Source organism: Heterocephalus glaber, unplaced genomic scaffold, assembly GCF_053883595.1.
Source record: "Heterocephalus glaber isolate CG9 unplaced genomic scaffold, H.glaber_assembly_v1.0 deba00001662, whole genome shotgun sequence".
Taxonomy (NCBI): Eukaryota; Metazoa; Chordata; class Mammalia; order Rodentia; family Bathyergidae; genus Heterocephalus; species Heterocephalus glaber.
The window spans coordinates 12368022-12393306 of record NW_028258403.1 but is presented as its reverse complement, the minus strand read 5'-3'; the positions used below and the strand labels follow the sequence as shown (position 1 = coordinate 12393306).

General features: G+C 38.8%; 2 protein-coding genes across 17 annotated transcripts in view; one reads left to right on the top strand and one right to left on the bottom strand.

Annotated features, from left to right (window-relative positions):
- Nucleotides 1–23039, bottom strand: part of LOC147822346 (uncharacterized) — a 90484-nt gene extending 67445 nt beyond the window's left edge. Inside the window, exons 1-3 of the mRNA XM_087197264.1 lie at nucleotides 22265–23039; nucleotides 16570–16639; nucleotides 10886–10949 (exon numbers count right to left, since the gene is read on the bottom strand). Of these exons, the coding sequence (XP_087053390.1) occupies nucleotides 22318–22809 (492 nt within the window). The 5' untranslated portion in view covers nucleotides 22810–23039 and the 3' untranslated portion in view covers nucleotides 10886–10949; nucleotides 16570–16639; nucleotides 22265–22317. The remainder of the gene's footprint in view (nucleotides 1–10885; nucleotides 10950–16569; nucleotides 16640–22264) is intronic.
- Nucleotides 22957–25285, top strand: part of Hectd1 (HECT domain E3 ubiquitin protein ligase 1) — a 98690-nt gene continuing 96361 nt past the window's right edge. For 15 of the 16 annotated variants that reach the window (XM_087197243.1, XM_087197244.1, XM_021243821.2 and 12 more), the window contains exons 1-2: nucleotides 22957–23095; nucleotides 24418–24576. In XM_087197243.1, coding sequence (XP_087053369.1) covers nucleotides 24437–24576 — 140 coding nt within the window. In that variant the 5' untranslated portion in view covers nucleotides 22957–23095; nucleotides 24418–24436. The remainder of the gene's footprint in view (nucleotides 23096–24417; nucleotides 24577–25285) is intronic. The other variant, XM_087197235.1, reaches the window with a different exon arrangement.

The following is a 25285-nucleotide window of genomic DNA, read 5'->3' as shown; positions in this document are numbered from 1 at the left end:
TGCATTGTTTCTCCGGTGTGAGAATAGTGGGATAAGGACTAAAATGTATAATAGATATTGGGAAATGGGAAGACAATGTTCAAATGGGAAGGAGAACAGGGAGGAGGGTAGGAGAAAGGAAGGAAGGGATAAAAAAAAAAAAGCAAAAATAGAAGGAAAAAATGGAAACAAAGCTTTTGTACATAGGGAGGGGAGGGAGCTTCAGGGGAAGTGGGGAATGGGAAAAAAGAGACCAAATGTATCATGTACAGGTACAAATTCCCTACAATGAGTGTTTTCATTATATATGCCTAAAATGTACCAATAAATGTTTTAAAATAAATAAATAAAGATGTTAATTGTAATCCACAGGACAACCACTAAAAAAAAATTCAAAGCATATAATAAAAGAAACAATGGAGCATAGCTACCACACAATTCTCTCACACCTGGTCTTCCACACTTTCCATTGTCCTCTGAGCCAGCTGACTGAGAAGAGGCAGCTGTTAGGTGGTGATATGGAACACAGTGTTTTCCATCAAAACCAGAGAGGACTAGGTAGGGATGGGCAAACTGAAAAGGGGTGGAAGGAGCTAAGGGCCTCTGTGGGCTCCCTTGACTGCCAAACCCGTGGCTTCAGTCTTCCTGCCTGGAGTCCCCAAAATTGAAAATCTCGAGTGCCGAGGAAGGCAAGCTCTCTCCTCCTTCCTGGAATCTGTGGAGTTGACTCCAAGGACTAGTATGTTAAAAAAAAATTTTTTTTTTTGGTACTAAGAATCGAACTCAGGTCCTTGCGCTTGCAAAGCAGGCAGCTAAACCACTGAGCTAAATCCCCGGCCCAAAAAAATGGTTTTTACCTGAGGAGAGAGTGTGAAATTAGTGGCATCCAGGCAAAAGAAAATGTGCGTGAATAATTTTGGCTAACTGTTCTTTGTGGAAACCTTAAACCACATATGGAATTGCCTCTCCTAGGAGGAGGAGGTTCTAGTGAGTGTGTATTGGTGAGGGTGGTGGTATTGTAGTTAAATATAACTCTGTTGTGAACATAAAGCATTCACTGTACTTATTCATGAAGGCCTACTAGAAACTGGACTCCAGAAAATTCTAGAAATAAAAAGAGAGAAGTAGAAAAATCTGTATTGAAAGGAGTGCTTGAGGCCCTGAATATTGTGGTTTTGGACCACTATCTGCTTCTGAATTGTGAAACTTTGCAAGAATCACTAGGTCACTCATTTTGAATCACAACTTCCTTATCTACAAAATAGGCATAATTAATGCTAGGAACAAAGATGATATGTATTGTGCTGGAAATACATAGATTTTATAACCAGTGTAATAAGGCAAGAAAAAGAAAATGCACCCAGATTAGAAAGAAATAAATAAACTAAATTTAGTAATAAGCAATTTAGTAATCACTTATATAGAAAATCTGATGAATTGTTTTAAAAAAAGCTACTAAAAGTACTAAGTGAACTTTGCAGGGTTCCAAGATGCAAGAGCTGTATTGGGCAAAATTCTAAGTATTAGCAATAAACAATTGAAAATTGAAACTCAAAATATCAATATAATTTTCATAATATCAAATTTATGAAATATTTAGAACCAAGTTTGACAAAAAATGTGGAAGACCTGCACACTGAAAACTACAAAATAATGGTGAAAGACATTAAAGAAGATATTTTTAAAACAGACACCACGTTTATTAGAAGATTCAGTTTTGTTAAAATTTTTGTTTTCCCCAAACTCATATGTAGATTTCACACAATCTCCAATCAAGATCATAGGGGCTGGGGATTTAGCTCAGTGATTCCGGTGCCTGCCTCGAAAGTGCAAGGTCCCGAGTTCGATCCCTGGTACCAAAAAAAAAAAATTCAAGATCTTAGCATACTTTGTGTGTTTGTGCGTGTGTATGTGTAGAAACTGACAGTTACAAATATGGTGAAGGGCCAGGGATTTAGCTCAGTGGTTCCTCTGCCTGCCTCGCAAGTGCAAGGTCCCAAGTTCGATCCCTGGTACCAAAAAAAAAAAAAAAATGTTGAAAATTTTACCAGGGACAGTACTTAATGAAAAAGACAAATCACAAGCACATGAAAGACATCCAACATTTTTAGTTAGGTAAATGCCTATTAGACCCATAAGATATTATATGCCCGTTAGAAAGCCTAAAATGAGGAAGACTATTTCAAGTATTAGCCAGCATGTAGAGAAACTGGTACTTGAATATATTGTATGTAGGTAGCAATACAAAATGGTATGACTGCTGTTGGAAAACAGTATGGCTGTTTCTTTTTTTTGTTTTGTCTTTTGGTACCAGGGATCGAACGTGGGTCCTTGTGCTTGTGAGGCAGGAGGCGGAACCACTGAGCTAAATCCTCAACCCATTTTTTTTTTTTTTTTCTGTACTGGGGATCGAACTCGGGTCCTTGAGCTTGCAGGGGAGGCAGCGGTCCTGGCTGTTTCTTAAAACATATGCTAGATGCCTACCATATGACCCAGCCATTCCACTTATAGATGTTGAAAAATAAGATAGGTTTATACTAGTACAAAGACTTGTAGTGTGTTGTTTATGGTAGTTGTATTCAAAATATTCCACACTGGAAACAACCCAAATTCCATCAACAACTGAATTTACAAGTTGTTACACAATTTAATACTTTTCAGCAATAAAAAGGAGTTAATTTATTTATTTTTATTTATATATTAATTGGTACATTTTAGGCATACAATACATTTACATTTATCATTTGGTGTTTGTACCTGAACAAGATGTATCTTAGTTATTTTCTTTTGTTTTTTAGTTCTTTTATTGGTACATTTTAGGTATACAATTCATTTACATTTATCATTGGGTGTTTGTACCTGTACATGATATATCTTGGTTCTTTTTTTTTTTTTCCCCATTACCTGTGCACCCTTCACCCCCTCCACCCTTCCCTATTTACATAGATTTTATTTCCATTTTTTCTTTTCTTTTCTTTTCTAATAGCTTTTCCTTTCCTCTTCCCCTCTTTTCACTCCTTCGTCTTTGGACCTTTTTTCCTATTTCAAATTATCAATTATTCATTTTAATCATTTTAACCCTTGTTTACACTATCAGTTTCTCACACTAGTGAAACTATTTGGTATTTACACATGTGTGTCCTATTTATTTCACTTGAGCATGGCCTCAATATGCATCCATTTAGCTATAAATGACTCTAGTTTTTCATTCTTTATGGCTGAGTAGTACTCCATTTTATTAAAAAACCCACATTTTCTTTATCCAGTTTCCAGTTGATGGGTACTTGGGCTGGTTCCAAGCTTTAGCTATTACAAACTGTGCCGCTATGAACATGGGTGCCCATATATCACTGTGGTATGATTCTTTTAATTCTTTTGGGAAGATACCCAGCAGGGGAATACCTGGGTCAAATGGGACCTCTAGTCCTAGTTCTTTGAGGTATCTCCATACTGACTTCCACAGTGGTTGCACCAGTCTGCACTCCCACCAGCAATGCAGAAGGGTTCCTTTCTCCTCACAACCCTGCCAGCATTTGTTATTAGTTGATCTCATGATAGCAGCCATTCTTTGTGGGGTGAGGTGGAATCTCAGTGCTGTTTTCATCTGCATCTCTCAAATGACCAGTGATGTTGAACATTTTTTCATATATTTACTTGCTGTTTTTATTTCTTTGTCTGAGAAATGTCTGTTCATTTTGGATGCCCATTTTTGAATTGGGTCTTTGAATTTGGGGGGTCTGCTTTTTTTCAATTCTTTATATATTCTAGATAGTAGACCTTTGTCTGAGGTACAGCGGCTAAAAATTTCTTCCCATATGGTAGGTTGTCTCTTAGCTCTGTTGGTAGTTTCTCTTGCAGTGCAGAAGCTTTTTAATAAGATGAGATCCCAGTTGTTGATTCTTTGTGTTAGCTCCCGTGCTACTAAAGTTTTGTTCATAAAGTCTTTTCCTATGCCAATGTCATTGAGAGTTCTACCTAACTTATTTTCCAGCAAGTTTACTGTTTCTGGCTTGATAGTTAGCTCTTTAATCCACTTCGATCTTAGTTTAGCGCATGGTGATAGGTATGGGTCTAGTTTAATCTTCGGCAGGTTGAAATCTAGTTTTTCCAACACCATTTATTGAACAGGCTATCTTTTCTCCAATGAGGGCGATTGGCTCCTTTGTCAAAGATGAGGTGGCTGAGTAAGTCTGGAGTTGTTTCTGCATCTTATAATCTATTCCACTGATCTTTGGGTCTGCTTCTTTGCCAGTACCATGCTGTTTTTAATCATAGTAGCTTTGTAGTATAGTTTCAACTTGGGGATTGTGATACCCCCAGCCATGTCTCTGTTGCCCAGAATTGCTTTTGCTATTCTTCCAAATGAATTTTTGGATTGTTTTCTCTAGTTCTGTGAAGTATATTGTTGGAATTTCAATAGGTATTGCATTAAATCTATATAGTAGTTTTGGAAGTATGGCCATTTTCACTATATTGATTCTTCCTACCCAGGGACAAGGGATATCTTTCCATTTTCTTACATCCTCTTCAATCTCCTTCTTCAGAGTGCTGTAGTTTTCAGTGTAGAGGTCTTTTGCTTCCTTTGTTAGGTTGATTCCTGATTTCATTTTTTTAGGTGCTATTGTAAAAGGAATTATTTCCCAGGGCCAGGAATTTAGCCCAGTGGTTCTGTCGCCTGCCTTGCAAGTGCAAGGACCTAAGTTCGATCCCCAGTACCAAAAAAAAGGAATTATTTCCTGAATTTCTCTCTCAATGGGTCTGTTATTTGTGTATAAGCTATTGTTTTGTGATTGTTGACCTTATATCCAGCTACTCTACTGAATCTGTCAATTAAGTCTAGAAGGCTTTTGACAGAGTTTTTTGGGTCTTCTATGTAAAGTATCATATCGTCAGCAAATAATGACAGTTTAACTTCTTCCTTTCCTATCTTTATTCCTTTTATTTCTTTCTTTTGTCTAATTGCTATGGCTAGTGTTTCCAGAACAATATTGAACAGGAGTGGTGATAGTGGGCATCCTTGTCTTGTTCCTGATTTTAGTGTGAAAGTTTTCAGTTTTTGACCATTTAGTATGATGTTGGCTGTTGGTTTTTCATAGATAAGCTTAATCAGGTTAAGATAAAGACCTTCTATTCCAATTTTCTGTAGCGTTTTCGTCATGAATGGGTGCTGGATTTTGGCAATGCCTTTTCTGCATCTATTGAGATGATCATATGGTCATATGGTTTTTGTCTTTGACTCTGTTAATATAGTGTATTACATTTATTGATTTATGGATGTTGAGCCATCCTTGCATCCCTGGGATAAATCTGACTTGGTCAGGGTGTATGAAAAAAAGGAGTTAATTTATGCAATGGGAATAAATCTCAAATAATCATACTAAGTGAAGAAGCTAGACATTCCCACATAGAAAAGTACAGTTGTACTCAGTATTCATTTCACATCTGTGGATTCGACCAACCTTGGATTAAAAATATTGGAGAAGGTTGAGGGTAAACTTAGTGGTAAGGTACATGTTTAACATGTCCAAGACCCTGAGTTTGATCCCCAGTATCCCACACACACAATATATACATTTATATACTGAACATTTTATAGTCTTTATACACAAATTACATTGTTAGGTATCAGTATAAGTAATCTAGAGATGATTTAAAGTATGCAAGAGGATTGTGTAGGTCATTCACACAAATACTAGGTCATTTTATATAAGGGACATGAACAGTCTCAGGTTTAGGTATCTGTAGGGGTTGGAGGTGGAGGATTCTTAGGCCAATTCATGTATTATATGTGCTATATGTTGTATGTCTCCATTTTTATAAAATTCTAAAAAACATGAAATATTAGTTACCTGGAGATAGGAGGTTGTCTGGAATAAGGAAAAGAAGCCTGAGGACATTTGGAGGAATGGTAGTATGTATAGGAAATAGGGTCTTTGCAAACTTCATCAAGTTAAGATCAGGTCATTAGTATGAACCCTATTCCAAGACTACTGGCATCCTTCTAAAAAGAGACCGTATGATGACACAGAGACAAGGAAAATCCCAAGTGAAGATAGAGTTGGAGATTGGAGTAATACATATGCAAGCCATGGAATGCCAAGTTTTCAGGCCCTCACCAGAAGCCAGGACAGAGGCATGGAGGAGAATCTCCTTCAGAGTCCTCAGAAGACATCAACATTGCTGAAACCTTATTTTGGACTTCTAGCCTTCAGAACTGTTGGACAATAAATTTCTGTTATAAGACACCTAGTTTGGGAATGTTTTCTCTAGTTCTGTGAGGTATGCTATTGGTATTTTGATTGGGATTGCATTAAATCGGTGTAACAATTTTGGAAGTATGGCCATTTTTACTATGTTGGTTCTTCCTACCCATGAGCAAGGGATATCGTTCCATTTTTTTGATATTCTCTTCGATCTCCTTTTTCACAATACTGTAGTTTTCAATGTAAAAGGTGTTTTACTTTGTTAGATTGATTCCTACATATTTCATTTTTTTGATGCTATTGTTAAAGGCATGTGCTTCCTAATTTCTCTCAGTAAGTTTAGTGTAGACTGGTGCAACCACTGTGGAAATTAATTTGGAGAGTCCTCAAAAAACTAGGAGTAGAGGGCCAGGTATTTAGCTCAGTGGTTCCGGAGCCTGCCGGGCAAGCCCAAGGTCCCAAGTTCGATTCCCGGTACCAAAATAAAAACAACAACTAGGAGTAGAGGTTTCATTTGACCCAGCTATCCCCCTTCTCAGTATCTTCCTGAAAGAATTAAAAGCATCATACCACAGTGATATATGGACACCATGTTCATATCAGCACAGTTTGCAATAGCTCAATCTTGAAAACAACCCAGATGCCCATCAACCAATGAATGGATAAAGATGTGATTTTTTATACAATGGAGTACTACTCAGCCATAAAGAAGGATAAACTTGATACATTTATAGCTAACCAGATACACCTAGAGACTATACTCTTAAGTGAAATAAGTCAGACACACGTGTAAATATCACATTGTGTGAGAAACTGAAAGTGTAAATAAGGATCAAAATGTATAATAGATATTGTGAAATAGGAAGAAAATGTTCAAATGGGAAGGGGCACAAGAGGGAAGGGAAGAAAAAAGAAAAAGAATGAGATAAAATGGAAACAAAGTTCCAGTAAGAAAGGGAAGAAGGACAAATGGGAGGGTAGGGGAATGGGAAAAAATATGAATCAAGATATACTATGTATAGGTACAAATTCCATATGATGAATGTGATATCATCATCATATGGAATTTGATACTAATGATTATGTATATCTAAATTGTACCAATAAACTTAACAATAAAAAAGAAACAATGGAGTAATTAAAAGCAATATACCAGAAAATAACTAACACAAGAGAAAAATGTAATTGAGAAATAGAGGAACAAAACAGATAAAAGACACACAGCAAATAAGTAACAAAATACAGATGTAAATCTTATGCTATTAATAATTATATTAAGTGTGGGCTGGGGATTTAGCTCAGTGGTTCCAGCGTCTGCCTCTCAAGCGCAAGGTCCTGAGTTCAATCTCTGGTACCAAAAAAAAAAAAAATTATATTAAGTGTAAATGGGCTAAATGGTATGATCAAAAGCAGAAATTTTTAGAACAAATTAAAAAATGATCCCGCTGGGCTGAGGATGTTTCTCAGTGGTAGAATATATACATAGCTTGCACAAGGCCCTAAGTCTGATTCCCAGAACTATGCCCCCCTCAATCTAACTATGTGCTGTTCATTAGAGACAGACTTTAGCTTCAAAGAACAGGATGAAAGGAAAAGGAAAAAAGCTACACTACTCAAACAGTACCCCAAACAGAGGTTAACTAACTATACTAATATCATTCAAAATAGAGTTTAAGACAAAAATTGTTACAAGGGCCAAAGAATGATATAGTATACTGATAAAAGGGTCAATAGATGAGAAAGACTTAACAACTATACACACACACACACACACACACACACAGACACACACTAACAGAGGGCTGAAGCTGTAGCTCAGTGCTAGAGTGCTTGCCTAGCATGTGTGAGGCCTTGGGTTCAACCCCCAGCACTACAAAAATAAAAACAGAAAACAAAAATAGACCAAAAAAAAGCACTAAAAGAATTGAAGGGAGAAATAGATAATTCAACAATAATAGTTCAGGATTGTAATACTCTACTATTCAAAAATGGCTAGCACAACTAGGCAAATGATCAATTAGGAAGGAGAAGACTTGAACAGTATTATAAATTAACTAGACCTAACAGACACCCACTCAACAAGTCCAGAATGCTTATTTTTCTATTATTATTATTATTTTTTTTTTTTGGTACCAGGGATCGAACTTGGGTCCTTGCGCTTGTGCAGCAGGCGCCGAAACCACTGAGCTAAATCCCCAGCCCAAGAATGCATATTCTTCTAAAGTGCACATGTAAGATTCTCTAGGATTAAAAAAAGAAAAAAGCAAGCACAAGACTCATATATTGAAAAATTTAAAGTATCATTGAGAGATTAAAGAACTAAATAAATGGAAAGATGCAAGGATGCAGTTTGACATGACTGCAGTCATCACAAGTTGCACCTGTTATGATTGCACCAAACTAACCCTAGCTAGCTGCATTGTTTCCCAGCAAACTACAAACAGACAGAACAATTAGAGAGGTATGCGGAGGTTTACCCTGGACCCTGGCTCCCAGAATGTACCTGACTCTGATACTGTCTTAAGATAAACCAGGTACAATCCAGTTAGGATGAAGTCACTATTTTTGCAACCGATAAACAAGCTCCTCTTTCTGACTCAAACTCCAGGGATCCAAATGGTTTTTCTATCACCTAGGACCACTCTTCTATCAGTAAGTCCCCCAGTAAACTTTACTCTGTACAATCCTAGATCTGACTGCTTCTCTTTTTGGTCTCACAGCACCTTGGGGCTTATCCTCAAGAACTAGGATGGGGTTATAGTGCAACAAAAGGTGTTCCGTACTCATGAATTAGAAGATTGAATACTGTTAAAATGTTAATACTTCCCTAACAGATTTTTAGATTTAGTGGAATCGCTATAAAAATCATAGCTATGATTTTTTTGGGGGGGGTTCACAATTGACAAGCTGATCTGAAAATTCATATGGAAATGCAAGGAACCTAGGGTAGCCAAAATAATCTTGGAAAAGAAAAACAAAGTTAGAGTCACACTGTCTGATTTCTTAACACACTAGAAAGCTGTAGTAATCAATCCAGTGTGGTACTAGTATAAGGATGGAAATGCAGATGAATGAAACAGAATTAAGAGCCCAGATAAACTTTTATACTTATAGTCAACTGATTTCCCCCTCGGCAATTCATGGCAAAAGAAAAGTCTTTTCAACAAATGGTGCCCAGATGCTTGGATATCCATGTGCAGAAAAAGAATGATGTTGTATTCCTGCCTCACAACATACATAAAAATGAACTCAAAGCCAGGCTCAGTGGCACAGGGCTGTAATTCCAGCACTTTAGGAGGCTGAGACAGAAGCATTCCAAATTTGAGTCCTGCCTGGGCAACTTAGCCAGAACTTGTCTCAACATAAAAAAGCAGGGAGGGCTCTTTTCAGTCCAAAGACCTTGGGTTCAAACCCCAATACCACCAAACAAATACAAAAACCTCCAAGTGGATCCTAAAACTATAAAACTCTTTGAGAAAACATAGATGTAAATCTCTGTGATCTTATATTAGGAAGTAGTTTCTGGGTTTTTTTTTTTGGTACCAGAGATCGAACTCGGGACCTTGCGCTTGCCAGGCAGGCAGCAGAGCCACTGAGCTAAATCCTTGGCTAAAATTAGTACATTTTTCTTTCTTTCTTTTTTTTCCTCTCTTTTTTTTTGGTACCGGGGATTAAACTCAGGACCTTGTTCTTGCAAGGCAGGCGTGGTTCCGCTGAGCTAAATCCCAGGCCCGGGAAGTGGTTTCTTAGGTACAAAAAACACAAACAAACAAATAAAAAGTAGATAATTTAGATTTCATCAAAATTAAAAACTTTTGTGTTTCAAAAGACATCAATAAGTACTTGAAAAGACAACTCACAGAATAGAGAAAAATCCATTTTCTCTACTGCAAATTATTTATCTGTCAAGAGACATATCCAGAATATATAGAGCTACTACAACTCAACAATGGAAAAACAACTCAATTTAAAAACCAATAAAGGATTTGAATAGAAATTCCTCCAAAGAAGGTATGTGAATAGCCAATAAGCACATGAAAGACACTCAATAATCAATATACATTAGAAAAATGCAATCAAAATTGCAATGATTCTCATCATGGTGACAATAACAAAATTACATTGAAAGGGCTGGGGATATAGCTCAGCAAGAGAGTGCTTGCCTAGCATGCACAAGGCTCTAGGTTCAATCTCCAGCACTGCATAAAAACAAAACAAAATCATGAAACTCTACTTTACACCCATTAAGCTGAATATAATAAAGGGCTGTAACTTAGTGGTAGAGCACCTGGCATGTGAAAGGCCCTAAATTCAATCCTCAGTGCTGAAAAATATTTGAAAAGTCAAAAGCTGAGCACTATGGCCAACGTGCCTACAGTCTCAGCTACTCAGAAGGCCGAGGCAGAAGAATCATTTGAGCCTATGATGTCTAATCCAGCCACAGTAACTGTGCGACCCTGTATAAGAAGGAAGGGAGGAAAGGGAGGAGAAAGGGAGGAAGGGAAGAAGTCAGATTAAAACAAGAGCTTAGGGTTGAGAAATTAGAATTCTACACACTGGTATTATACTGGGAATATAAAATGGTACAGACACTTTGGAAAACATTTGGCATTTTTGTGAAACGTTAAACATACAGTTACTCTATATCTCAGCGATTCCATTCCTAGGTATATAACAAAAAGAAATGAAAAATATACACTTACCTAAAATCTTATGCATAAATGTATATAGCAGAATTATTCATAATAAGCAAAAAGTAGAAATGACCTAAAAATAAAGAAATAAAAAAGAATAAAAATTTTAAAAAGATACAATAAATATCCATTTATAAATAGATAAATAAAATAAAGTGCTATACACCCATGAAATGAAGTATTATTCACTCCATAACAGGGAATAAAATTCTGATACAAGGGATTCAAGGGATGAACCTTGAACATATTATGCTACATGAAAGAAGCCAAATACAAAAGACTACATATATATTATCCTATCCACATGAAATATCTATGTAATCCATAGATACAGAAAACAGATTAATGGTTTTCAGAGACTGGAGGTTGGGGAGAATGTGGTGTGACGGCTAATCGGTATGGGGGTTCTTTTTAGGGTGATAAAAATGTTCTCAAATTAGATAGAGGTACCTAAAACACAACTGTGTTACTATAATAAAAATCACCAAACTATATACTCTAAAAGAGTAAACTTCATGGTATTTGAATTATATTTTAATAAAACTATTATATCTTTATCAATATCCCATCCACATATCAGAAAATTAATGTAAATATAAAGAAATTGAGGAAACACTGGAAATCATATAGTTATGAGGATTTTCAAAGAACCACTAACATAGATAATAGTTCCTTGAAAGTTTGTTAGGTAATTTCCTTGGTGAAGAAGTACCTGGCCTTATGGAATATCTCAGCATATCCACATTTCTACATTAATAATATGTATCTGTAGTCTGCAGGTATTATCAGCCATTGGCATTTACCTAGTAAATCAAACATTATTCCCTGGGCTCTGAGTTTACATTAAATTTTGATCCACCTACCTAGGTCTTATAATCAAGGATTCAGATAATTTATGGCAAATGACCTCCAGGGAAGTAAAAGATAATTTGTGTTTTGAATAACCTAGATGGTTTTTTCTGCTAAGCAGCTTTCTTGGATAAGAGCTCACCACTTTAACTCTGCTATCATAGACATACTGATCTCTGAGGGTAGAAGTGTAATCCTCATGGCTGAAGTAAAGTTGCTACTTTTTTGGATTCTTCTCAGAAACCCTGGGCCTTAGGCTTCTTTAGTTAGCTGATAGGAGGGATAAAAATGATCATAGAATAATAGATGAGCTTGGATGGTGATATATAGATGAAGTTTGGACTTTGGTGATTAAAAAAAGTCCAAGAAAAAAGCTCAAGATTTTTAAACTCCATATTACTTTCATATTGCTAAACAACATGATTATAGTTTAATATATAAAATATTATTTTATACATTTATATTTATACTTAGAAAATAGAGTATAGAAATAATACTTTTATTCTATATGAATTTTTCTATTCACTTCTTTAGATTACAAAATGATTATGAGAAGTCAAATACTACAGAGGGATTATAAAATATCAAAATTCTCTCCCTTATTCCCCTTCTTACACTATACCTTTCAGAGGAAATCACTTAATATGTATACAGTCTTTTAAAGTACCCCATTATGTTTATGCAAACTACATACAATATAAAGCTTTTTCTTTTTGTTTTTTGCAGTGCTGGGGCTGGAACCCAAGCCTTGCATATGCTATACCCCTGAGCTATACTACCAGTCTCAAGAGAAAGTTAAAAATGGGATCTTTTTGGGGATGGGGGTGGGGGGGTGGGGGGGGTACCAGGGATCGAACTGGAGTCCTTGCGCTTGCACAGCAGGCGGCGAAACCACTGAGCTAAATCCACGGCCCTGCCTCTGCACCAGGAATTCTGTTGCAGTTTTTTTTTTTTCGTACGGGTGATCGAACTCAGGTCCTTGCCCTTGCGCAGCAGGCAGCGAAACCATTGAGCTAAAAATGGGATCTTTAAATGTTTGATTCTGCAACTTTCCATTCTAGTTTAAAGTAATTGTAATTTTTCTAAATCAGCCTTTTTATTTTTAAACATTTTCACAGGTTTCTTCACTCTGCCACTGTTGTGATATGTAGCCTTTTCCAATATTCAATGAATACAAAAATGCTACAATAAACATTTTGGTGTATTTACTTTTTGCATTCATACTATAATTTCTATAGGTTTGATTCTCCACACTTTACTACTTTTTCTTTTTGGATTTTTGAGGCAGGGTATTGCTATGTAGTTCAGGCTGTCCTTGAATTCACTATGTAGCCTAGGCTGGCCTTGAACTCGAAGCAATCCTCCTGCCTCAGCCTCCTGAGTGCTGGGATTACAGGTGTGTACCACCATTCCTGGCTAAATTAATTTTTCACATAATCATTCTTTTTGTTTTCCCCTAGAATAATGTTACCTCTTTACTTTATAAAAAAGTAAATACTATATAAGAACATACTTACTGAAAATACTTAGAAGTTTAAGAAGTTGAGTGTGGTAGTACACGTCTGTAATCCCAGCACTTGGGAAACTGAGTCAGGAGGATCACCAAGAGCTCGAGGATAACCTGGGTTATAGAACGAGTTCAAGCCCAGTCTACACAGAGACCCTGTCTCAATAAAATATATATGCATATATATGTATTTACATATATATTTATCTCTTTCCATAAATATTACGTTAAATGATGCTTTTTATGTCTTAAGACATATTTCTATCAGATTATCTCAAAATAATGATGTCAGTGTTGCTCCTCTTATTTTGGTTTTGGTTTTTTGTTTTGTTTTGAGATAAAGTCTCACTATATGGTTCAGACTGGCCTTGAACTCACTATGTAGCCCAGGCAGGCTTCAAACTCATGGTGATCCTCCTGCCTCAACTTCCCAAGTAATGGGATTACAGTTGTACACCACCATGCCCAGCAGTACTGTTTCTTTTATCCTCCCTAGTCCCATATGGAAAAAATTTTTATCATGAGATTTCCAGTCATACACAAAGTACAGTCACTAGTATATTGAACTAGGAGGCAGCCATTACCCGGATTTAAGAGAAATATTTGTGTTTCAAGTGTTCTCTACTCATTAGCCCTTCAGATGATCTTGGAGCAAATTCTAATTATCATATCATTTTATCTGTAAATATTTTAGTATGTATCTCTAAGCAATTAGGACTCTTTCAGAAACCATAACCATAGTGCTATTACTGTAGATAAAAAATAATAATCCCTTACTATGAAATGTCCAGAAGGAAACTTTTCAAAATTAGGTAATATAGTAATTATATATAACTTTCCCCTCAATATACATTTGGCAATCCATAATAAGAAAATATTTCTTAGAGAAATTTGGATTTTGAAAGTTTTCTATTGGATGAAATTTTGAAAATTAGATCCTACTTTTCCTTTAACTAAGCTTATAAAGTAACTATTATGCATCCAACTATACTAATGCAGAGTAACAGTCTTTTACACTTGATCTTAGCCAAAAGGCCGAGAAGTGATAACAATCTTTTTATTTGCTAGCAAGAATAATTTTTCTCAAGACAAAATGGACAGGATGTTAGCAGCTTATAGAAGGATTTATTTGCCTTAGAACAGGAACAACTAGGGAACATAAAGCATACAGCTTTTACAACTATTATTTGTGTTTTGTCTTTATTACCAAGGGATATGCTAGGTATAGTGAATCATGTAACAAACTGTAAAATTTCTAGAATTTATTTTTAAATACATCAATTAAAAAGTCTTTAGAAAAAATAGTGATTCCTAGAAGACAGCCTTACTAAGAATTAGTCATCCTGAGCTAAACTTTCCTAATTTTTAATTCTGAAATAAGTTCATATTTACAAGAGTTGCAAAAACAATTTTAAAATTCCCTTATAGCCGGGCATGGTGGTGAACACCTGTAATCCCAGCAACTTGGGAGGCTGAGGCATGAGGATCATCAGGAGTTCAAGGGCTACATAGTGAGTTCAAGCTCAGCCTGAACTACATAGCAAGACCTTGTCTCTAAATAGCAACAACAACAATGAAACAGACTGTTCAGAGAATACATGCTCAAAAAATTAGTTGCTGCATCATCATCATCATCATCATCATCATCATCTTGACATAGGCCAGTAGTTCTTAGCTCTTCAAAAATTTCTGGGGGGCTGGGGATTTAGCTCAGTGCTTCCACCACCTGCCTCTCAAGCACAAGGACCCAAGTTCAATCCCTGGTACCAAAAAAACCCAAAAACAACAACAAAAAAATTTCTGATTCTATGTTGAGACAACAGCTATGGACATAATACCATCATATGAGCTTAGAAGGGTAGAAAAGCAGAAGTCTGTAAAGGGCATTGAGTATGATGTTGACAGCTTTTGATGTCTTTTTTCCTTTTTCCCACTGTGGTAAAGGGAATGGAATCCAGAGCTTCAAGACAGATTTCATTTTTTTTTTTGTAAGATTTCATTCTTGAAGTGGAGGAGCTGTGTAATAGGTATGGGTAGAGATGTTCAGGCAGGGAAATAATACTATTCAATTATTAGATGTTTATATTTTATAAATTTAACTAAAATTATGTGGAAGATATATAAAATATAGAAAGTTTAGTATTTTTCAATGCCAAGACTTATTTAAAGAGTATATAAGAGCTAAGTATGGTGACACACACCTGCCATCCTACCACTCTAGTTGGCTGAGGCAGGAGGATCATAAAGTTTAAGCCCACCCTAGGCAACTTGGTGACTTAGCAAGACCCTATCTCAAAATAAAAATTTTTAAAAGGCTGAAGCTGTAGTTCAGTGTGAAGTCCTTGGGTTCAATCCCCAGTAACCACCCTCCTCCCAAAAAAAGAGTACATAAAGAAAAAACATATACTGATGATTGAGTCCTGCCTTCAGAGATTCTGACCAAGGTGCTGGTCAGAAGAATGGCTTGCACATCTAGAATTTTCTAAGTTCCCCAGGTAGAGAATATATTTGCCAACATATCTGACAAAGGACTGTTACAAAAATATACAAAGAACTCAATCCTTTTTTCTATTATTTTTTCAGTGACAGGGATTGAACCCAAGGCCTTTCCACATGCTACACAAGCACTGTACCAGTGAGCTACAACTCCAGCCCTATAAATAACTTTTTTTAAAAAAGATACTAGAAGTTGAATCCAGGCATGTTCTATAACTGAGCTACATCCCCAGCCATTTAATATTTTATTCTGAGACAAGGTCTTGATAAGTTGCACAAGCTGGGCCTTGTTGCCTCAGCCTCCTAAGTAGCTAGGACTACAGGGATGTTTCAATACACCTAGCTTCTTCAAAGAGCACTTAAAAGTCAACAACAGAAAAATGAATTCCCTGATTTAAAAAATGGTAAAAGGGGCAGGGATTTAGCTCAGTGATTCCGCCCCTTGCCTCACAAGCACAAGGACCTGAGTTTGATCCCAGGTACCAAAAAAAAAAAAAAAAAGGTAAAAGATCTGAACAGATATCTTACCAAAAAGATACACAGATGGCAAATATGCATATAAAAGATGCTTAATATCATGTCATTGAGGAATTGAAAATTAAAACAATGAAATATCACTAAACGTCTATTAAAATGATAAAAATGAAAAGTGCTAATAAAACCAAATGGGAAGGATGTGAAGCAAAAGGAACTTGCTGGAGGGAGGACTGCAAAATGGTAAAGTCATTTTACAAGACAGTTTAGCATAAAATTAAACATAATCTTATCAAATGATTCAACAATTACCCTTCTCGGTATGTACCCAAAGAAGCTGAAAACTCATGTCCACACAAAAACTTACACAGACTTGGGAGGCTGAGGCAGGAGGATTGCTGCAAGTTCAAGGCCAGCCTGAGCTACACAGTGAGGCCCTGTGTCAAAAACAAAAAACAAAACAAAACATAAACAAACAAAAAACCCGATGTTTATAGATGCTTTCTTTTTTTTTTTTTTGGTACCAGGGATCGAACTTGGGTCCTTGCGCTTGCGCAGCAGGCAACGAAACCACTGAGCTAAATCCCCAGCCCTATAGATGCTTTCTTCACAATTGTTAAAACTTTGAAGCAAGAGGTTGGGGGTGTAGTTCAGTGATAAGAGTGTGGCATGTACAAGGCCCAGTGCCAAAAACAAAACAAAAATGAACAAAACTTTTAAAAACAGCCAAGATGTCTCTCAGTAAATAAACTGTTGGACATCCAAACAATGGAATATTATCCAGCATTAAGAAGAAATTAAGCCGGACACGGTGGCACACACCTGTAATCCCAGCACTGTGAGAAGTCTGAGGCAGGAGGATCACAAGTTTGAGCCTAGGCTGGGCAATTTAGTGATTTAGAGAGACTGTGGCTCAAAATAATTTTTCAAAGTGGGGACTGCGGATGGGGATATAACTCAGGGCAAAGTCCCTGGGTTTAGTCCCCAGTACCAGAAACAGGAGGAGAAGGAGGAAAAAATGAGCTTCGAACCCATGAAAAGTCATGGAAGAGCCTTAAATGAGTATTACTAAATGAAAAAGCCAATCTTAGCCAGGCTTGGTAGTATACACCTGTAATCCCAGCACTCAGGAGGCCGAGGTAGAAGGATTGCTGTAAGTTCAAGGCCAGCCTGGGCTACATAGAGTTCAAGGATAGCCTGAACTGCATGGTAAGACCCTGTCTTAAAAAGAAAGAAAAGGTAAAAGAGAATCTGTAAAGGCTGTATGATTCCAACTGTATGACATTCTGAGAAAGGCAAAACTGTAGAGAAAGAACTATAGAGATCAGTGGTTGACAAGAGTTGTGGGAAAGAGATGAACAGGCAGAGCACAAAGGATTTTTAGGACAGTGAAACTATTCTGTACATTATAAAGCTGAATACATGTCATTAAACATTTATTCCAATCCATAAAATATACAACACCAAGAGTGAACCTTCATGTAAACTGTGGAGCCTGGCTGATAATGTGTTGATGTAGGTTCATGTAAATTATATGGAGAAGGCTATCGTGTGGAGGCACGACATATATGGGAACTATTCAATCTGCTCTGAACCTAAAATTGTTTTAAAACTAGTTTATTTTTTAAAAATAAGTTTGTTAGATGAATCTAAAGTGCAGCTAAGGCTGAGAACAAACAGCCTAGGATCTCTATATGTATAATATCCAAGAATCTGCGACTGGGATGGGTTAAATAACTTCCCCAAGTTCACCTAGCAAGCAAGATGAACGCTGGTCTACTGATTATCATGTGTATATCAGATCACTGTGTAATAACTGAAGCTAGTACATCAAAGTAAAATGCATTGCCTCATTAAATAGAATATTTCAACACGGGAAATACCATAGAAGAGACTGGATAGAGTCAGAGATGAAAAAAAAAACAGAGATGGAAAGAATACTGAATTGGGGTGTGTGTGTGTGTGTGTGTGTAGTACTGGGAGTTGGACCCAGGGCCTCATGCATACTAGGCAAGTGCTCTGCCACTGAACTACATTCCCAGTTCTTTTTAAAATTTTGAGACAGGGTCTCATCATGTTGTCCAGCCTGGCCTTGACTTTACAGTCCTCCTGCCTCAGCCTTCTGAGTAGCAGGGATTACAAGTATGTGGCTCCCTTCTTGGTTATTGTGTTGATTTTCTCTGAATGAGAGAAAGTAGAGCTGATACCTATTTTTTAAATGGAATTGGTTTTTAAAACTGGAATTGGTTTTTTTCAGGAAGAGGGAAAGTAGAACAGATACCAATTCCAGTATTGGTATTGTCTTTATTTTACACAGAAAGAAAAAGAGAGAAACTAGGTGGCTTGCTCAGGGTCTCACAGCTAGTAAGGGGTAGATCTTATTTTTTTTTTTTGTACTGGGGATCGAACTCTGGTCCTTGTGCTTTCAAGGCAGGTGGAGGAATCACTGAGCTAAATCCCCGGCCCCAAGGGTAGATCTTGTTTTTAAACTCAGGTCCTCCAAACCTCAGTTTGGAAAATTACATCCAATCAAGCTCAGTGTTCTCTTTCAGTCACTAATACCATTCCAGTTTCCAGTCACATACATTTATTTATTATCATTATTATTATTACTCTATTGGCTTTTTTTTTTGGCACCAGGGATCGAACTTGGGTCCTTGTGCTTTCGGGGCAGGTGGCAAAACCACTGAGCTAAATCCCTGGCCCTGTATTGGCTTTTTGAAATGGAGTCTTGTTATGTAGTTTAGGTTAGTCTTGCACTCTCTAGGTAGCCCTGGGTGGCACTGACCTCATAGCAATCCTCCTACTTTAGCCTCCTGAGTGCTGGGATTACAGGTGAGCATCATCACATCGGCTGTTAAGAGTGTAAATGTGTATGATGAATATTCTTCTTTCTGGTCCTGTGAGTGGATGCCAGTGACTGTATGTATATTGAAGATCCGTCATGAAGGCAGAAGCCAAAAGGTAGTCCGTTGATTCCCTTCCTGCAAGAGGAGCCCTCCACACACCTGCCCACATGGTCTTGCAAATATCTGGTCAGTTGACTCAACATCTGAAATCTAATACATACATCATTTTTTAAACCTTTCAAGATACCACCTCCTGATATTGGTAGAGTGTACTGACAACATCAAGTAATAGTACTGTAAGAAAGGAGACACAAGAGAATGTTTGTATTTATTTCCCCCTACACTTTTTTCAGTTTACTGAGGATGAGGTTGGTGACTTACTCAATGGGTCTTACGCTGTAGCTGGCACACAGCAGTTCTCAATAGGCTGTGATTCTTGGGATCAAGGTTGAATATCAACATATAAACACTTCCTGGTTTCTGTCTTTCTGTTGGGGGGGATAGTGATGGTGACCTAACCTGGGCCTCATGCACAGTAGGAAAATGCTGTATTACTGAGCTACACACCCAGCCCTTCCTGGCTTCTTCGGACGTGTACTCAAGTATGGTCAGTTGCCTTCATCTGGATCTTTTATTTTCTTCAGGACTTCACTCCTTTCTGTTAATACTCTTGTTTTGACATTTCATATGTGAATTCTTTCTTCATGTTTGAGTTTAAAATAAAAACATGGGCTGGGATAAAGAATGAGAAACTAGAGACATTTATAGCTAAATGGATTCATATTTAGGCCATACTCTTCAGTGAAATAAACAGGACACACGTGTAAATACCGAATAGTTTCTCTAGTGTGAGAAACTGAAAGTGTAAATAAGGATTAAAATGAATAATTGATAATGTGAAATAGGAAAAAAAAGGTCCAAAGGGGTAGGGAAGTGGGAGGGGAAGGGGAAAGGAAAAATTATGAGAAAAGGAAAAAATGGAAACAAAGTCTTTGTAAATAGGGAAAGGTGGAGGGGGTGAAGGGAGCACAGGGAATGGGGAAAAAATAAGAACCAAGATGCATCATGTACAGGTAATAGCACCCAATGATAAACGTAAACATATAGTATACCTAAAATGTACCAATAGAAGAATTTAAGCAAAAACAAAAACAAAAACAAAAAAAACATGGGCTGGGGCTGCAGTTCAGTGGTAGAGCACTTGCCTGGCATGATGAAGGCTCTGAGTTCAATCTCCAGCGCAACACACAACACAACAATTAACATCATAGGGGCTGAAGATATAGCTTAATGGTAGAGATCATGTTTAGCATATGCAAAGCAAAAGTTGTTTTTTAATCCCCACAACAACAACAAAAATATGTATATGATAATACATCCTTTAAAAAGCACATCCAAAGTCACAGCATGCTTGGCCAGTTGTGGTGGCACACACCTGTAATCCTAGCCCTCCAGGAAGCTGAGGCAGGAGAATCTCAAATTGAAGACCAGCCTGGGTACCTATCAAGACTCTGTCTCAACATTAAAAATTTAAATAAAGGACTGGTTATATAGCTTAGTGGGAGGTCCTTGAGTTCAATCCCCAGTACCACACACACACACACACACACACACACACACACACACACACACACAGTCACATTTTTTTTTAGACAGGGTCTCTATTAGTTCAGGCTGGCCTTGAATTCATCATGTAGCCCAGGCTTACCTCAAACTCATAGCAATCCTGTTGCCTCAGCCTCCCAAGTCTGGAATTACAGGCATGTGCCACCACGACCATCGATGACATTCTCTTAAAGCACAGTATTATTATTAATCTTGGGAATAGGAAATAGAAAGTGTAGGTAGAGATGGTGCAGGAATAAGGAGACATATACTTTAAAAACTTTAGGCCACTTTTTTTTTTTTGGTACTGGGGATCAAACTTGGGACCTCGCGCTCTGGAGGCAAGTGGCGGAACCACTGAGGAAAATCCCCGCCCTGAGATCACTTTTCTATTTTCTGTTAATAGCATCAGAATTTTCCTGACTTCCAAGAGGGTAAGGGTTAAAAAAAGTCATTTAAATTCTGATGTATGTTTTTCTTTGTAGTGCCAGGAATAGAACTAGAGTCTTGTGCTGGGTAAGTGCTCTACTTCTGGGCTATATCCCCAGCTCCTAATATGTCTTCTTTTAAAATGTTTTTTATTTTTACTTTTTCTCTGTCCTTGTTGCCAGTATCTGTGTGCTTTCCTTTTCTTCACTGTTAGAGCATTTCAGCAACTCCCACCTAATCTCTTGTTTATGTAGCTCCATTTAGCCATTCTGGACACTCTTGCTAAATAAGTCCTCTGAAGCCTTATCTAGATTTTTCCAGTATTCTAGTCCAGAATTTGTTACTTAGCTCAGCCTAGTTTCTGCATTCATTCTATAGCCTAAAGGCCCTTCATACTATAGCCCAAACTTTATCTCCCTCCGGTTGCTTCATGCTGGCTCTCTGCTGAGGACTCGTCCTTTTCCCTTTCCCTTTCTTTTTAGTGTCCATTCTGTGCCCTTGCAAGGTCCAGAAGGAAAGCCTGCTACTTCCTCCTTTGAAGATTTTCCTAGTAGCTGCAACTCGCACTCACAGCTTCTAAAAATTGTTATACTGAGATAACAGTATATATTATCTTATGTGATAAGAAAGTTAAATCTTCTATCAAGTTCTTTTGATTCAATTTGTTATGGGAGACTGAGGGATCTATTATTACCTGTGATAGTGGGATATGTGCCCATTGGTATCTGAAGTGCAAGTCTGTAATTTCCAAATATTGTTTCTTTAAGAATACATAGCTGCTTACATATAAAAAAAATATATAGCAGCTTCTTCTGATTAAGGGATCCTGTCTCAAATACTATCATGAAATGAAATATTTGGTTTAAAATATGAAAAAAATTAAAGTACAGTAGAAGCCTGGGGTAGTTTCACTTATCTCACAAACCTAGGGAATTAATTTTTTGATTTAAAAAACTATATTCAGTTAATTACATACAAGTACATCCTACAGAAGGCATATTTTATTTTCAAGGTGTGTGAAGTAAGTTTGAAGAAAATAACCATGAAGTACTTGTGACCACAAACCACAGAAAAAGGAGCTGAAAATGCACTCCGGGGCTGCTTCCATCGACCCTGAAAGTGTGCTTCCATCTCCTCATCTGTGCAATGGCGATAATACCGTAGTCTACCACACCGTACCTACTTCCCGGTTCGTCGTGAAAGGCTTTCATTCTGTTGAACTGCAGGGCGGTTTAGAGGACCAAAGGGAGGCGCTTTTCCTCACGCGACGCACTTCCGTGCGCGCGGAGAGGCTCGCGGCAGAGCGCGGTCGCCCGCGCGGGGCAGGTCGGGCTGCAGCCCCGGTACGGAGCGGAGAAGCGCCAGACGCGTCGCAGACCCAGGAGGACGTGCGCGCGGGGTGCTGGGGGTGCACTCGGTTTGATATCGAAGCCAGAAGAACTCCGGGGCGGAGCGCAGAAAACCCTCAGCGAGGAGGACGCGGGAGGCCGAAAACGCTGGGCTAGCGCGCCCGGCGCCCGCGGTTGGCGCCCCAGCGCCCCGACAGGCAGTCTCCGCAGCGCCCCGGGTGGCCACCCGCAGGTCGTCGCCGGGAGAGCCGAGTCGCTCCGCCTTCGCCGACCCCGTGGGCCTCGTCCGCTCCCCCGCCCGGAGCTCGCTCGACCCGCCTCCCTTCCCCCTCCTGGGCCGCGATGGACGCGGCCTCCCCTTGCCTCCGCCGGCATCCTCACACGGGCCTCCCTCTGAACTGCAGGGCCTGAGGAGCCGCGTGCTGGGGCCGGGGCCGGGACCTGCGCTAGCTGCCGCCTCTCAGGAGGAAGCTCTCGCTTCCCTGTCACCAGGCCCCCGCGAAGGAATAGTAGGGGCGAGACGCGGCTTTTCCTGTGCCGCCTGCCCGGCCTGACCCGCGCGGCCTGCGGCTTCCTGGGAACTCGAGGGCCGCGGCCGGGCCTGGCTCAGCCCGCGGCCTGCTCGGATCTGGACCGGAGCAGTTTGGGAGGACTGGCCTGGGTAAGAGACTGCGGGAAGGGAAGGCCAGAGCGCCTCGGGGCATGAGAAGGGCCGGGCCTGGGGCCGGGATCTGCAACCCCCGCGGCGGGCGGGGACGAGACCCAGGCGGCGGGTGAAGTCCACCGTGCCGCTGCCGACACCCAGGTTTGCCCCCTTTGTTCCCCTCCCGGCCCCTGCCAGCTGCCGGGCCTGGCTTGTCGGCGCCTGAGCCCACGCCGGGCTCCCTGTGCCCTTGAGAAGGGTCTGGCTCCCAGAGGGGACCAGGGACGTCCCGCCGGGCCTCTGAGTTCCGGGCGTCCGGCTTGGCGGCCACGTTTGGAGCACGCAGACTCGGTGCTTCTCCACAACTTCCCCCCTCCTATACACAGGTAGTAACTTAGTGGGTTTTCTTGCCAGCGCCTCCGGGTCAGGGTCGGCTGGGCCCAGGATGGGTCATCCCCTCTGGTGGCCGCTGTTGGGTGCCCAAGGCGACCCGCCGCTTGGTTCCCGCATCTGCACCTGGGTTACGTGGGACACAAGTCTGTCTTCCAGTCAAGACGTTTACGAGGAGCATTTGTGATGGCTTTACTGTTGGGGTTGCTTCTCTGTTTTTTTTTTTTAAACTGCCTCATTCCTTGGGGATGGAGAAAAGGCCATAGATTGACCTATATTCTGATTTGTAACGTGTTAGTACGTTCATTGCATTTATTTTTAGCATTTCTTTTTTAAAGTTTTAACAGTGGCAAGGTTACCAAAATTCCTAACCAAATTTTTATTTGTACATGGATTTTGTATGTAATTATTGTTTGTATTTGAATATCTTTAAAATGCAAGTAAATTGAGAATTTGTGAAATTGGAGGTAATTTAAAGAAGAAACTCACAGTGCTTAGTCTCCTTGGAAATACCAGATCTGACCTTTTTATCTGAAGATAAGTTTTGGGTGAAGAGGGGAAGAAGCTTGTTGGGAAAAATAAAAAAGAACCTTTCGTAGGTGTTCTTTGCCTTTTGGCACAGACGTTAGTGATAGCAGTAGTGGGATCCAAAGCTTGTTTGACTGTCTTTGACAGAGACAGATCTGGTTTCTAGTTAAGCTGCAACCTAATCAGCTTATACTGTTGTGCAAAACTGGTTTTTATTTAGTATATCTGAACATTAAACCCAGGGATTCGGGAAAGTTGGAAACTACGTTAAGCACTTTATTCAAACGTACTTAGGAGTTTTTGATTCCTAGGAGAGTATCACAAAAGTTTGGTTCTAATAAATGTGAGAAAAAAATGTTAAACTCAAGTTGATCAGTCCTAGATATTTAAAGGACTTTTCCCCTGTACTTTTTAAATTTAAGCACAGGCTTTTAAAAAACCATGGCAGATGTGGATCCAGATACATTGCTGGAATGGCTACAGATGGGACAGGGAGATGAAAGGGACATGCAACTAATTGCCCTGGAACAGCTATGTATGCTCCTTTTGATGTCTGACAACGTGGATCGTTGTTTTGAAACGTAAGTACATGCCTTCATCTTCCTTTGGAGTTGGTGTAGTGTGACATCTGTTCTCAACCATTTGCTGATTTCGGTTTGTGTAGCAATTTCTCTAGTGAATTTTAGAACATATCCTTCAAATTTTTTCTGCAGTTTTGTATTTATACTTTTCTAAGAAGTAAAGACAAGGGCCGGGGATTTAGCTCAGTGGTTCCGGCACCTGCCTTGAAAGTGCAAGGTCCTGAGTTCGATCCCCAGTACACCCCCCCCCAAAGAAGTAAAGACTAGTGGATGAAGTAACTCTAGTAATGAAAATTGTGATTATCCGAATACATATTTGTTAAATGACTGGGAATTAAGAATACTAATATTAGCCCCCAGCTTGGATGATTCATTTAAAAAATATGTCAAAAACTGGGGAGAATACAAATATTTATCTTTTTAAAATATTTCTGTACTATAAAATTGACTTATAGAAGAAGAGAAATGATAATGAACCTGTTTTGAATTGCCTATTTCTAAATTGGTGTGTCATATGACATTATACTTTTGCCATTGTTTTATAAATTTTATTTTGTGAAAGTAAGTGTGATGTCAAACATGTAGAATACTTTTTAGTAGAAATGTTCTCAGGTAGAGAGCTTAAACAATATATTTTTTTTAATTTGGTACTGAGAATCAAACTTCGGACTTTGAGCTTGCAAGGCAGGTAGGGCACCACTGAGCTAAA